The sequence below is a fragment of the Jatropha curcas genome, chromosome 5 (assembly GCF_041381405.1).
Source record: "Jatropha curcas cultivar XTBG-Jc1 chromosome 5, XTBG_Jcur_1.0, whole genome shotgun sequence".
NCBI lineage: Eukaryota > Viridiplantae > Streptophyta > Magnoliopsida > Malpighiales > Euphorbiaceae > Jatropha > Jatropha curcas.
In genome coordinates, this window is record NC_143155.1 from 26,843,994 (window position 1) to 26,859,461 (window position 15,468).

The 15,468-nt window shown below is 35.6% G+C and overlaps 2 protein-coding genes across 3 annotated transcripts; one reads left to right on the forward strand and one right to left on the reverse strand.

Moving 5' to 3' along the window:
• Positions 1-93: 93 nt before the first annotated feature.
• Positions 94-9,704, reverse strand: MSH6 (MUTS homolog 6). 2 transcript variants are annotated; one of them, XM_089721142.1, is made up of 21 exons: positions 8,621-9,704; positions 8,144-8,237; positions 7,809-7,911; positions 7,678-7,731; positions 7,501-7,575; positions 7,258-7,326; positions 7,055-7,138; positions 6,556-6,750; positions 5,877-6,418; positions 5,663-5,792; positions 4,798-4,889; positions 4,514-4,692; positions 4,235-4,437; positions 4,037-4,138; positions 3,259-3,421; positions 2,524-2,810; positions 2,314-2,451; positions 2,073-2,152; positions 1,828-1,927; positions 1,228-1,357; positions 94-843 (listed from the first exon to the last, which is right to left on the reverse strand). In XM_089721142.1, exons 1-21 carry the CDS (start codon positions 9,468-9,470, stop codon positions 608-610), a joined length of 3,906 nt encoding a protein of 1,301 aa, XP_089577268.1. In that variant the 5' UTR covers positions 9,471-9,704; the 3' UTR covers positions 94-607. The 2 variants fall into 2 exon arrangements, with proteins under 2 accessions (XP_089577268.1, XP_012082881.1); XM_012227491.4 differs by having other exon boundaries at positions 94-852.
• Positions 9,705-9,858: 154 nt separating this feature from the next.
• On the forward strand, positions 9,859-12,103 carry LOC105642615 (uncharacterized). Its single transcript, XM_012227493.4, has one exon. The coding sequence runs from the start codon at positions 10,004-10,006 to the stop codon at positions 11,933-11,935; it is 1,932 nt and encodes a 643-aa protein (XP_012082883.1). The 5' UTR covers positions 9,859-10,003; the 3' UTR covers positions 11,936-12,103.
• The last annotated feature ends 3,365 nt before the right edge of the window (positions 12,104-15,468 follow it).

Sequence of the window (15,468 nt, forward strand, 5' to 3'; positions counted from 1 at the left end):
ATTCGGTTTAGAGATACCAATCGTGTCAGTAATTAAGAACCATACCAACCCAATAACTAAAAAGTTGCAAAATTCAACAGCAGAACTGGCCACTAAGTAAACCACCATTACGAATAATTCATTTGCCGAATGTGTTTGTACATACACAATCACTTTCAGAATGAATCATTTGCATGATCAGGACATTTTACAAAACATGGGAGCCAACGACCTTTCACTTTGTTGGTTGAACCCACCTCATTGACATATCAACAATACATAATAATGGCAGAAGCATCACCACTTGATTGAGACAAAAACACTCTTATATTTGCTCGCGAATATAATTACTATACAAAAGATTTGGTTAACCAACTTAAAAAGTGATTTTCTATGTCAATTCCAAATAGGCCCAGACCTAATTGTCAAACCCAATTTAATTACATGCTACAAATTTTTCCACCCACATCATTAGATGAGTCCAAAGTTTGAAAGCAATGCTCCTGGGAAAAAAAATCAGCAATGCCCAAAAAGCCTAAATACAAGTTCTCTACATACCTCAGTATTGACAAAATCTGCCGGTAGATGGCATAATACCAAATCTTGAAATGTGGAAGACAAAATCAATTCAATTCTGTTGTAGAAGTACTCTTGCTCTATTCTGAAGTTTAGCTAGAGTGCCAATATCGGTATTCTTGGATCTATGGCAACTCAAATTTGTAGTGAAATCAACTAAATTTTGGATGAAGACTGCTATCTCATTACTACTTTGAATAGTCAGATTTCCTTTAGACCCCTTCATATGTTTACCGTAAACAGCCTCAAATTCTCTGGACTTTGCAGCAGCTTTTTGAAGTATAGAGTCTGGGAGTCCTGAAATAGTTACTAGTAAGAACTGTAATTCATTCTTCAACACCTATCTTCAAACCATTGCCAACAAATTTGAATACTAATATATACCAACAGAATGCAAATAGAATCTCATTGCATCGTTAGCAGGTGGTTTTTGCCACATTTTTTAAAATTTTCTGATAACAATTACAAGCCATTTTCTGTTCAGTAACCTGGAAATTTGACCCTAACTACTTAATCATCACCCATCAGCATACTTCCCCAGGTAAATATCCAATTTTACTGTGTTGAATAATAATAATAATAATACTGGAAGCAAAGCACCGTAAACCAAGGGTATTCAATCCTGTGTGGAAACTCCAGATAAAAATGCAATAAATGAGGCAAAAACTTTACCAGCCAGTCTAGCTACATTGACACCGTAGCTTTTAGGGCATGCACCAGGTGTCAATCTATAAAGAAATGTAACTTCTTCCACTTCCCCAACTCCATCTCCTACTTGGCATGCCATGTGGCAGAGAGAGACCTGTACCAAACATAAAAGAAATTATATCAGTCAACATTTCAAGGAAGTTCTGATTATTGATTAGAGAAATGGTCAATTATTAATCTTGATCAGTCTAAACTGTGAGCAGGGGCAGACAAGATGAGATTTAGGCGGTGCGACCAAATTTGGTAATTTTAGGAGGGAAAGAACAGAATTTCCTTGGGTAAATGTAAGGGGCTATCATATACAGCATACTATTTCTGTTTAAAGTGAATAGTGTATCTTGTCAAGGAAAATATGGTAGAGGAAGTAAAGGGAAGAGACGAGAGGAGAAAGAAAAAGAAGAGAGGGGGGAAGGGGTGGGGGATGTGGGTAGGCAGCCGCTTAGATTTGAGGAAAAATTAAAAACTCAAGGGACTCGTAGTATTAATGAAATATTTTAGAGGGAAAAGAAACAAAAAAAATGAAAACTAAAAAATAATCTTAGGGGGCCAAAATGAGGAAGCTACCTCAGGATTTTTCTGATAGTCTACAGCTAATCGATGATAATGAGTAGAAAACATTCCACGACACTGGACCTTCTGGATAAAATGTTCAAGAACTGATTCCCTGACAGATAAAACCAGAAAGGAGAAATTAGGATAACAGAACCCAACATAATTTAAAAGGAATTTAAAATCTTGAGAAGTGGTTAAAATTGTAAATTTCTCAAAGAGAGAGCAAATATCAAATATCCTCAGTCACTGGGACCTACGCTATGGCTTGTCCATCTGATGTTGACGTGCCACGTCCAAGTTCATCCAGTGCCACCAGTGAATTTCGGGTAGCCGATGACTGTTAAAAACCACACAGGTCAAATATAAAATTGCCAGTCAAATGGAACTAGTTGGAGTAACAGGTTGTGGCTTTTTCTGATAGCCCCAAGTATACCTTTTTGCATGTCAATATTTCTATCGCTCTACAGAGTAGCAAAGCTATGAGTATTGAAATCTTACCAGCATCAATGCAGTTTCTGAAAGCTCCGTTAAAAATGTACTTTGTCCTGCCATTATATGATCTTTAGCACCCATACGAACAAATATTCGGTCAACAGGTGACAATTCAAAGCTCTCTGCAGGGACATCAGCACCGACCTATGGAAGGACAAAAGCTGAAAAATATGGGCAAAAACAAGGCAACATATATTACCTAAACCAAAATTTTACCTGGGCCAGAATCACAGCTAAACAAACTTGCCGGAGAAGAGTAGACTTCCCACCCATATTAGGACCAGTGAGAAGGACAAAGCTGGCACCACCATTACCACCGATAGTAATGTTGTTGGGTACAAATGCACCTTTGCCTAAAGAATCACTTCTAAGAACAGGGTGCCCCAAACTTTTTGCAGATAAGCATGGCACCTCATTTGCTGTTGAACTTAGGATGACTGGGCGGCACACTGGTCCTTCGTAGAAGTCACTAGCAAATGCCAGACTGATCAGAACATCAAGTTCTGCAACATGATAGTCATGCCAACCAAATTAAAATTATATCAAGTTAAATAGAAGTTGTTTGATTGAATAACCATCAATCCTAATGATGATTTCTTTCAAATCATTCAGATAGACTTTATGCCTAGTCCAGAAAACACATTATTGGCAAGGATGCAAGATAAAATCTTGAATACTATTATTAGCGAGATCTTTTTACTGGATATTACGATTGCATTTTTCATTTTCATCGAATGCAGAAGCAAAAGCAAGCATGCTTGTTTGCATGTCTGTTTGTGCATGAGTATGTGGCAGAGGAAGTGAGAGAACCACAGGCAAGCTCATTTATAAAGAAACTCCAATCAATAGGAAAGACGGCTGAAAAGAGCGCATGAAAGGAGATCTCAGATCTTCACTTTCTAGACTTTCTGAAATCAAGTAAAACTAAAAAAAAATGAGTTGGTGTATAACCTCCAGTTGCAGAAACCAGTTGTCTCCACTTATCATGATGCTCACAGAATCGCCTAACCAATCTCTGCAAAATGCTCTTCAATGTTGACTCCTTTTCAGATTCAGTTTGCGTGAGCTCTCCTAAGAACTTCTTAATATTTGGAGTCCAATACCTGTAGAAGCCCTGCATGTGGAAGGAAGCAGGTAGACAAAGGAAATTCTAGCTTAAGTTAGTGACAAGAAAGGAAATTCTAAACTCAGCAAATCATTCTCATAGCAGAAGTTGGATTCAAAGTCAGCAAATATGATTTCTTAAATTTCAAAGTTACAGTAAGCAAGATAACCAAATGTCAAGATATGAACATATCATACCTTAAATTAGCACATTAAAATTCAATGTGGTAAGATGTATATCGTGTATTAACAGCTGATTTTAGAAGAAATAAAAGGAGAAAGATATGGCACCGAAAAATTAATTGATCAAACATCTAATATTTATTTAGGGCAGAGACATGGAGTAACCAGACCCATCATGGAACCAAGAAAACAAAGGGTTAAGCGTTAAAACTTCAAGCATGAAGAGAAAACTGCTTTGGAGGTTCCAAACAAAAATTTCATTTATTAAATATTTGAAAAAATTAATAGAAGTCAATAAACAGTGGAAGATTTTCCTTTTCTTCAAATAATAAAAGATAATATTAGCACAACACGGTCAACAATGTGATATGTTGGCACACCTTTCTACAGGGATAAGAAAAAAATTCCAAAAGTGGCCATATGTCATATATTAGCTAGTTACCTTTTTGGATGAACGCAACTCATAATCTCGAGGAATGCTCCCACGCAGATGTTCAGGAACTTCTAATAGATATGCCTCCTTCCCAACTGTGACGTAAGTGATCTGTAACAGGTTACAAGATGACAGAACTTCATTATCTACTAAAAGAAGTTGAGTGTGAAAAAAAAAAAAACCAAAATGTATCTGGAAACTTCTTACTGAGGTGTCTCCGAGTAACTTCCGTTGTTCCTTCAGGTGTTTTGTCAAACTAGTCTCAATTTCCGTAATTTTTTTACAAGCAGAGTCATACTCCATATCGACTCCTTTATGAGGTATTATACGACCAGAATTGTGGGCTTCTACCCAATCAAAGGCATCCTTAAAATGCTTAAGGATTGAATGGGTGTCAGGAAGACCTTTGCCTGCAGACAGATAACAAAATTGAGATGCCAAACATCATATTGTGAAATAATAGAAGAACATTAAAAGCAACTATACCAGGCATTAACAAATCGTGTAGTTGTGTAGACTCAACATTTTGCAAAATAACACCAAGTGAAGAACATGCTTGGGCCATCAATTCACAGCCACGTAGAGCAGATATGAACTCCTGGAGCTGCTTTTTTGCTGCATCCTCGTAGAAAATCACTTTATTGGCATTTCTTCCATTAGCTTCACTGCACACCATTAAAATAAACACGCAATAAAGTTATCATGTGATCATTAGAAGGGTGCTTCACAATTCACATTGATGCATGGTCCTTTTCCTTTCTCAAATATACCTGCTAGCAAAAATGCGTGCAAGCAACCGCTCCATGTCAGGAAGCCTGGACAATCCTTTTCGAAATTCCTGCGCCATAGGTTGATTTACCCCCTAAAGAGCAGACGCAATGTCAGAATGCACGAAAGGCAAGGTTACCAGGATTAGAGAGAACATATAAAAGTAAAAATTTCATGCATAAAACCAAAAGGAGGAAGCACATAGGTTATTCCAACTGCTAGGCACTTGGAAAGGAAACAAAGAAATAAGATTGTTTCCTAAATAAGAAAATTGAAGAGACAAGGGGCATGCATTATTCACATGATGGTTTGGGATCACTGATACTAACTGAATTCTGGGTTCTATACGCAGCCCATGCACTTCATAAATGCAAAATGGCATGAGTTTGATAATTAGGCATTTTTCTTAGAACAAATCATCAAACTATATATCATAAATCCTGCTAAACCATCTGTAGCTCAAGATTTTTAACAAAAATCTAAACTTCCAAATGGAAATGAAAAGAAATAAGATAGCATCTGAAATCAAGTTTTCAGCAAAAATTATATCATTAAATATATGGACTTGTCAAGGAGGAAGACACAATTCCTTGAAACAAATCTTAGATATTGTATATGAATCATGTATCTTCTATAGATGTTCAAAATTCATCCTTAAAAGTTTTTTCTTATTCATAACCTAATCAACTCAAAAAACTTGCCGAAAAAAGAAGCGATTTAAAATCTTATTCAAATTACTTTAGTAAAAAAAAAAAAAATAGAGCACATGCCTCCATTTGAAATCCATAAAGCCAAATGTAAACTAAAACATAATTAACCTTCCAAAGCATTACCAATCAAGAAAATCGAAACCTAACGGAAACCTACCCGTAAACCTGATATGGCATCCTGGCGGTCCTTAATTGATCTCAAATGATATAAAGGTCTTGCCAACCATGTTTTCAGCAACCTCTTCCCAAATGCAGTCACACAATGATTCAGTTGCGCGTATAATGTCCTTCATAGAAAAATATAATATACCTCAGAGAAGTTTCAGGGAAACATCAAATTTGACCAATTTATTAGCATGTAACAGTTTTACCCTGAAGAGCCTCCATTTCTGCTATTCTCAAAGATCTCAAGGTTCTCCAGGGCAGCAGCATCAAGAATCATGTATGGTTTTTGAGCAACATTACAAAAATCAGAGCATGGAAGTGATTCAAACTTTGCAAATCTGAGCAACGTCTCATCCAGAAAAGCCTGTTTTAGATAATACAGTGTGCCTCCAAGTGCTGAAAGAGCTAAGCTGCCATTTTCTCTTTTATTTACTAGCTCTGACAAAATTTCTGGCAGGCAGCTTGACCCGTCTTGAAGATTTGTTGTTTTTGTATCTGTTTTGTCTGACAATTCAGAAGCTGCTTGAACATTGATATGCTTGTAGATGGTCTTCACTTCATGAATAGTTTTCTCGGCATCCCAGAATTGCAAGCGGGGAATCAACTCATTGACCAAGGGATTTCTGGTATGCCTCAGCATTACTCTCTCAGTTTCAGAACTGAGACCCTTTGCAGGTTTTATGATTTCTACTGGCCTCAGCTCAGATAGCAGACAACACAATGTACTGCACTCCAGATCATCTCCAAACTGGCAAAAGAGCACAATCAAATGAAAGGGCTCCCAGGAAAGATGAGGTCCTATTTAGTATAAATAAATTATGGATCAACAATAATCAAAAATTCATTGCTTAATTCACCAAACAATTATTTAAAAAATTAATTCACCTGACCAAGAAAGATTCTGTTAGTAGCAACATCAACCACACAGATACCAAAGTAATGCTCCAAATATTGATTTTCCAAATTCTGACAACTTTCAGTCACTGCCATTAGGTAAGAAGCATCAGGACTTGCTGTAAGTAATTCTCCCTCGGTTAATGTTCCTTTTGTAACCACTGCGCATATTTCACGTTTCACAACCTGAACAGAGATGGAAAAGTTTTCTCAGGACTTAAGATATAAGAGATTCACAAAAGAATTGGCTACAGCATACTTTTTTCCCCTTAAAAGAATGGTATTTTGTACAATTGCACATCGGCATCTTGGCTATTGGTTTAACTTTCAAACAATTGCAGTATTTGCTGGATATGGACTCAATAAGGGCTACATGTTTGATCATGGACATGGCACTATGGCAGGTTCAGGACAGACATGGAACCAATCGTGCAGAAAAAAGTATCAGTAAACAAAATAATTTGAGAAGTCTCATAAAATATTTACAAACCTTGTCTTTAGAACCTTTCTCTTTGCGACGAAGCTCCAGTTGTTCAGGTGTTTCTGTCTGTTCTACAACCAGAACTCGATAACCCTGCTCTGTCGAGAAAGCTCAAGTGAAATCTTACTCAGAGTACCACATGTGTTAACCGAAGAAATATGAGTGAAATAAGGATATTAAAGAAAACTAAAGGAACATTCATATGGGCCAACCTTTCTAGCTAGTTTCTCGACATTCATTGAGAAGTTCCTCTCAGGAAAACCACAGTGAGGTTGTTCTCCCTGAGAATCAGAATAGGAATCAAATACTGACTTAGGGTAAGAATCTAATAAACTAATCAATAAGATATCCAAACTACATAGCTAATAACAAAACGAAATAGATAAAAATCAAGAAGGAATCAAGGCTAGCACATTCAAAAATCCATAAGCATGGCACCTAAAACAACCAAATACCTTCATATATTGCAAATTTAATTCCTTAGCTCCCACATGCGCGTCCATTTCAAAAAGCTCATAAAATTTACCCATCTGCACCACCAAATAAATAATTATCATTTAAATGCACTAATTAAACTGATATTTAGTTGACAATATGAAGTATAAACAGCTTTATTTTACTTGGGCGGATACCTTGAAAAACAAAACTTTATCCATATGCTTTGATTTGAACTCCCACCATTGTCTCTGCACATAAGAAAAGTAATGAAAACTGAAATGAAAGACCTTAACTACTTTTAAGTTCCTTGTTTGAAAGCTCTTACCTGACCACCTGATAAGCTTTTTACAAAATTTGGAGGCAAGTATAGAGTCCTTGGATCATAATCTGCATCTCCAGGACGCCTCCTTTTTGCATCCCTCCGTTCTCTGTTTCAGAAGCCATGTAAGCAAGTGGGATGAAAACTATACATCATTTGAAGAACAGATTGAGTTTGCATTCATGGCAAGAACTAGGATATGTGCATTCAAATACTCATGCAAAGCATCAATGTACAAAGAGGCAATGTTGGGTTACCTCATTCTCTTTGCAATGCAGTATTATTCAAATATGTGATTAGAGACATGAACAAATAGACCTTCAAGAGAGAATAGAACTTACGCTCCAAGAAACCATAACTTCTCAGATTCGCGCAAGTTGAACTTTTCTGATGCATCACTCATCAAGGCATCACCAATGCCATTAGACGGCTCATCTGCAACAAATCATGCTAAAACTCACAATGAATGATATTTAAACATTATTCTCAGTTCTTATTCCGGATTTTTATCAACACAGCAACTAATAAAAGAATCAATCATGATTTTGATTCAGATGGCAGCCACTGACACGAGAAATATAAAATAAAACATGTCTAAGGAGGTTGAAAAACCCTAAAACTGATCCATTCTTAAACTAAGGAACTAACAGGAGGAAGTATCACAGAATCAATTTCGGTATTACTGTATTAGCAATCAATCCAAGAAACCACAGTCTTATAATTGACTTCGCTTATCCATTGTGCTCATATTGCAGGTTAAGCTACAATTTCTACACCCCTCCCTCTCAAAACAATAAAGAAAAAAGCGAAAAACTTACTGCCTTTATTCTTCACAGGCTCCACAACTGAAACCTTGAATTCTCCTTTGCTCCCAACACCACTACTCTTGCTCTTCTTCCCAGAATCCATTTTTGCAGCTCCACCAGCCTTCCTTTTCCTCGATTCACACTTCCCACCCTGTTTTCCTTTCTTACCACCCTCTGCGTCATCCTCTTCTTCCTCATCATCCAAATCTATATCCTCCTCATCCTCACTGACGCCCTTCTCCGCATTCTTTCCCCAATCTTCATCACTAGAATCATCACCACCAGCATTATCCTCTTCATCATCACCAACATCCTTCATCTCCTCATCTTCAATCACTGTCTTCCCGAAAGCCAAAGAACCCCTACGCAACCTTTTAAATTTCTTCGCAATTTCTTCAACCCATTCGATTTTCTCCTTCCCCAAATCCAACACCTCCTCTTCAAAATCATCATATTGAACCAAATGCTTACCGGAATCCTCATCATAAGATTTAACGCAACCCTCGTACCAGCTCTTATCCAACGGCCAGTAAACCTTAATCCTCTTGTCCACCACCTCTTTGCCGTACGACTGACCGGTGGTTGCAGGTGTTGAGGGAGAAGGAGAGGGGCTTTGGCCAATGACTAGGAGTGGTTTTCTGGTATTGGACTGTAGAGGAGAAGGAGTACTAGGGCTAGGGCTCTTGCTAGGGCTTGGAGATTTAGGCTTAGGGTTCGGGTTAGATTTGGGGTTTTGTTCTTTGGAGCGTGTGGAAGCAGGAGATGGAGAAGGAGAGGTTGTTTTAGAGAAGAAAGAGGTGATTTGGCGCTGTGCATTGACCAGCGGTGATCTACCGTTACTCGATCTACGCGACGGCGCCATTTCTGCTGTTTCGAGAGAATGCCGCCAGAAGAATAAAATTAAGTGAAAAGGTGTACAGAGAGAAAGAAATGAGACTGAAAAGTTTTGATATAATCCTGGTCACTGGAGAGACTAAACAACTGAAGCAGAGAGATTGAAAGAAGTAGCTTTAGGCTTCAACTCTAACATGGAATCTGGCGGGAATTTAGTGGACATTCCCGGCAAGTGTTTCGATCGGCGTTCTTTGGCGGGAATTTGGGTCCATTATCTAGAGAGTTTTGTTTAGTTATTTTGAGTGGGTCAGGCCCTAGGCCTGGGCAAAATATGTAATGGGGCCGAAGTTGCATCAAGTTAGGCCCAGTAAGATCTGTCCATTTCTGAGCCGAACCCAGCAACAACCTTACCGTTAGTTACACCTGCCCGAGTCGCATCAACCGGTGCTGTGGTACACCTGTCTCGACTTGCCACTGCCGCCATCGCCGCACCAGTCTCAAAGCTCTCCCTTTATAATTCGACTGCTTTTGCTTTTATTCACTACTTTTAATGGCTGCCAAATGTTTTTCTCTCTAAAAAGGCCAGGCGATTTTTCCATTCTGCTTCATCGCTGTCTCCAATCCCAAACGCAATCAAGTTTCCATGGCCAAATCTACTCCGCCGAGAAGCTTTTCTATCTCCAAGAGAGAGGCGCAGGAAAACGGTGTAGAGGAGAGCAAGTGTGCCTTCCTGGTTGTAGCTCTCTGCCCTGGTCTCGTTTGTTTTATTCTTCTTCTCATCGTAGTCTCTATCATTCTTATTGTCAAGTTCCATTTATTTTGCCACACTCCTCTCCACTCGATTATCTACAAGAAAAATTGTCACTAGCTACAAAATCAAGATTTATTATCAATATTGAAACTTCGCTATTGTCGTCTTTTTATGTACAAGGAAAATTTTCTGAGTTAACTTCTAGGGGATTTTCTTGCTTCACCGGCGGTGGAGCTGATTCTGATGCTGAAAGTGATGGTAATAATGATAGTGATATCTTTGAAAATGATAATGGAGGTGGAAATGTCAAGTCAAGTGCGGATCCTGTGGAGGTCAATAGGGTATGCAAGGTGATCGATGAATTGTTTGCCTTAGATCGCAACATGGAGGCAGTTCTTGATGAATGTGGCATCAATTTATCGCAAGATCTGGTCATAGACGTATTGGAAAGGTTCCGTCATGCAAGAAAACCAGCATTCCGGTTTTTCTGTTGGGCCGGGCAAAAGCAGGGTTTTGCCCATGATTCGAGGACTTACAATTCAATGATGAGTATACTCGCAAAGACTAGACAGTTTGAGACTATGATATCAATGCTGGAAGAAATAGGTGAGAAAGGGCTTTTGACAATGGAAACATTTTCAATAGCAATGAGAGCTTTTGCTGTTGCAAAGGAGAGGAAAAAGGCTGTTGCGATATTTGAGTTAATGAAGAAGCACAAGTATAAAGTAGGGGTTGAGACTATCAATTCCTTACTCGACAGTCTTGGAAGGTCCAAGCTTGGAAAAGAAGCGGAAGTCCTTTTTGGAAAGTTGATAGGTAGGTTTACGCCAAATTTGAAGACTTACACAGTGTTGCTTAATGGTTGGTGCAAAGTGAAGAATTTGATGGAGGCAGGAAGGATTTGGAATGAGATGATTGATAAGGGATTTAAGCCTGACATTGTTGCACATAATATTATGCTTGAAGGGTTACTAAGGAGTAAGAAGATGTCTGATGCTGTTAAGTTTTTTATGGTAATGAAGGCCAAGGGTCCATCACCTGATGTTCAAAGCTATACAATTTTGATTCGGCATCTAGGCAAGCAATCGAAGATGGAAGAGGCAATGGAATATTTTGATGAGATGATTGATTCCGGGTGTAAGCCAGATCGTGCAGTTTATACCTGTTTGATTACAGGGTTTGGAAAACAGAAGAGAATGGATATGGTTTATGACTTGTTGAAGGAGATGAAAGAAAAGGGTTGCCCTCCTGACGGGCAAACCTACAATGCCCTTATCAAGTTGATGACTAGTCGAAAAAGGCCAGACGATGCCCTGATAATATACAATAAGATGCTTCAAAGTGGAAATGTACCTACAATTCACACTTATAACATGATCTTGAAATCCTACTTTCAGACAGGGAACTATGAAATGGGTCGACAAGTTTGGGATGAGATGATTGGGAGAGGGTGTTGCCTTGATGATAACTCGTACACTGTTTTCATTGGGGGGCTTATAAGCCAGGGAAGATCAGGTGAAGCTTGTAAATACTTGGAGGAGATGTTAAATAAAGGAATGAAAGCTCCACATCTTGACTACACGAAATTTGTAGCCGATTTCTCTAGAGTTGGGAAGCCTGATATACTGGAGGAGTTGGCCCAAAAGATGAAGTTCGCCGGCAAGGATGAAGTTTCTAATGTTCTTGCAAGTTGGGCTGAGATGATGAAGAAGAAATTTAAGAGAAGAGATTTTGATTATTAGAAGCTATAATTGAGTTGGTGTTTTGACTAGTGTAACTTTCTTCCTGTAGGTATTTGGTTTGGATTGTAATATGTTTGTTTCTGAAAGTATTTGAGAGTTAATGTACATATTGTTCGTGGCTGACATTTTATGGACGTTTAGTTGAATTTCCTATCATTATTATCTGCAGAGTCGGTTTTGTTACTGATAATTATGTGTCTGCGCGTTTTGTGGCAAGCATAATAAACAGTTTGATCCTTTACTGAGCTGATGGCTTGATGCCATTTGGATAATTTGGAGTGGTGCTGTTTGCTTGATTACTAACGAAAAAGAAATGCTATCTAAACTAAATTTTTTGTTCAAATGACAAGGAAAATTTCTTTCGTCGTTACAAAAGAATTTTTTTTTTTAAATAATAAATCCGTACCTTTACTTTTCCTTAATTAATTAAGATACAAATAAAACCCATTTTTTAAAATGTAGAAAAAATTTATTTAAATATATAGCAGCAAACTCCTCAGTTCAGTTCAATCAAATCAACATTGAAGCACATCGTTTCAGATTTGTTGGTTTGGACGGTTAAATTTCACTGCATTCTTCCTATATGGAAAATACCTGTATGGACTATGTATGAATCCAATTGATTATTTGCCAATTAAAGAAAAATTATCATTTATTTCTATTTTACTCTTTTTGTTTTCCGAGTAAAAATTATACTAATACTCTCACTCAAAAGAATAAAAGTATCAAGAATAAGAGTATCGAACGATTCATCATAAAAACTTATTTATTTTTTTCTTAATTATAATTTTCTCATTTCACTAAAAATTAATATAAAATAAATTGCTGAGTAATTACCTTTATGATATTGAATTAGAAAGACAACGCAATTAAAATTACTAATGATTAGCTAGCAAGTCAAAAATTCAAGAGAAAACACAGCGTGTATAAATGATCAGAGACTCAGTGGGATCAAACACTATTATCCCCCAGGAATGGTAAGTTCATCAATGTCATTAGAAGTATATTCTTTTGCTGCGATTTTCATTTAACACAGAATCCACTTGGATTTCAATAGATTATTTGCCATATAACATTCCTCTGATCAAATCCCATTTCTTTTTCTTCTTTCAAAACCAGAACCAAAACCAATTTCAGATAATAATGGCAGCCTGATCCTCCGCTGTCAAGATAACACCTCCAGCTAGCGAGTCAACCTCTGAAAGAACACGAAACCTGTACACTTTCTATCTATTATGTTCTACTATTGCTGGTATTATATTCAAAATTAGATCAAAAATTTGAAACTGTTAATGTCGCTTTAAAAGAACTGATAGCTGTAGGAAAGTATTCGTATTTGACAACGATACTAGGATGTTAGTGCAGCTTACAGGAATGTCTTGAATTGGGATATTAACGCCTAAATCAGCGGCCTGAATCGAGTAAGTTGTGACACACCACTGTACGTATTTTTTCCTGTCAGCTTGATTGGGTAGCCATTGAAACTAACCTTCACACTTGCATGGCTTGTTATAAGAAAGTGCCTCTGGAGGACTCTTTTCAAAAGGATTTGAAACTCAATCAACAAGGTTCTCTCTCTAATCTCTTAAGTTAAGATTTATCCTTTCTTTTCTATTTTATTTTTGGTATTTTCTTTTATTTTTTAATAAAATTTATCTTCCATGTTGTTTAATTTGCCTCTTTAAATCAAGAACAGGAAAAAAAACAAAAATAAGTAACATATAATCTAAATCAAGTAACAAATACAAATTAAAAGGAAAATTTGACATTGCATTTTTTTTCTTTTGGAGTAAATATATTTTATTACTTACATTGTAGCATTTTAATAGATAACCTTGTTTCGTAGTATGTCTTACAATATATATATATATATATATATATATATATATATACTAGTTATAAAACTCTTTAACTGTTTCTTAATTAATAGTCATATAATTTTTTTTTGTACCTAGTATTAGGTAGCATATTTGTAATATTTTTTAAACAAAAATAATTTTTCTATCAATTATCGAAAAAAATGATTAGATCATATATAAATAAATCAAATATGGATATAGAAAACTTATAAAAAGGAAAAGGAATATTATGTTTATACACGTGTTACCCTTATTAATTATCAAAATTTGAGTATCACAAACTCCATATTATTCTAGAATTTTTTTCAACATGCTTTAAAAGAGAAACTAAATGCTTATAATATATTATTAGTAACTAAGCGATACTCACACTTCGCACGACTATATAATATATATTTTATTTTATTATTTATAAACACATATAAACTAAATAAATACATATGGTGATAATTATAGATATTGATAAATTACTATGAAACTGATAAAACTCATAAACAATGAGGTACGTGTGGAACACAAAACTAATAAGGATGATAGAGAATGATAGAGATATGTCGATGAGATTGAATATTAAAAGTCATATATATATCACAAAAAGATGAGAAAAAAGAAAAACACATACAGATACAACTTATAAAGAATTAATAATAAAGAACACCAAAAACCATATATGCAACATAAAATTATTAAAGAAGGTAGAAAAATATTTTATACAGATATGTTGATGGCCCTGAATAACAAAATGAGGACTTGTTTTCAAATGAGAGATGCATATTTGATTCTTAAAAATGTAGTTAAATTAGATTGAGGTTTGAATATGTAAGTCGCAAATCTCAGTAGGTGTTTTATATATACGTGTAACATAAAATTCATAAAATTTCATTGAGAAAAAGAGATAAATTAAGTTAAATTTAATTTAGAAAATTAATTAAAAATTGATTAATAGAGAGAAAAAATTTTAAATGGATTAATTTTTAATTGATCAAACGGTGTTGAATTAGAGAGAGATGTTTTCAGAAAGTTGGTAATTTTTATTAAGCATAGTTTTTTTTTTCAATTTTAAAATACATAAAAATATAACCAAAAACAATTAATTTTCACATGCCATAATTGAATTTTATAACTTATAAAATGCAAATCACCATTAAAAAATAAATGATGGGAGAAAAGAGAATAAAAAAAATGAAAAGCTCACAAGTAAGATGGAAGCAAATGTCAATATATTGAGAGCATAAAGCGAAAACTCTATATGTTTCTCCTTTATATATAAAATGATTTCCTTGTTTTTTATCGACATATTTACATGCATATACAATTTACTATATATCTATATACTGAGGCTTTATTTTTTTTCTTGATAACTTGTCTTTGAAAAACGTTTTTCAGGTAAATGTTTTCTTTAGAAAATATTTTTCAAATGGTTCAATTTTCATTATTAATTTAATTGTAATATTAAAAATTAGTTAAAAATTACTTCGATTTATGGAGATAAATTCACAAAGCCTTTTTACATTGTTTTGTTCACATACGATAACAATAATAAATTAATCATAATAAATAAATAAATAATGCTTTTGCTTTTTCAAGAACGGAAAGAAGTTATACATATATTGGAAAGAGCTAGGTTAGCTAAATTGGAAAAAAAAAAAAAAAAAAAAAAACTTAAAAAGAGTA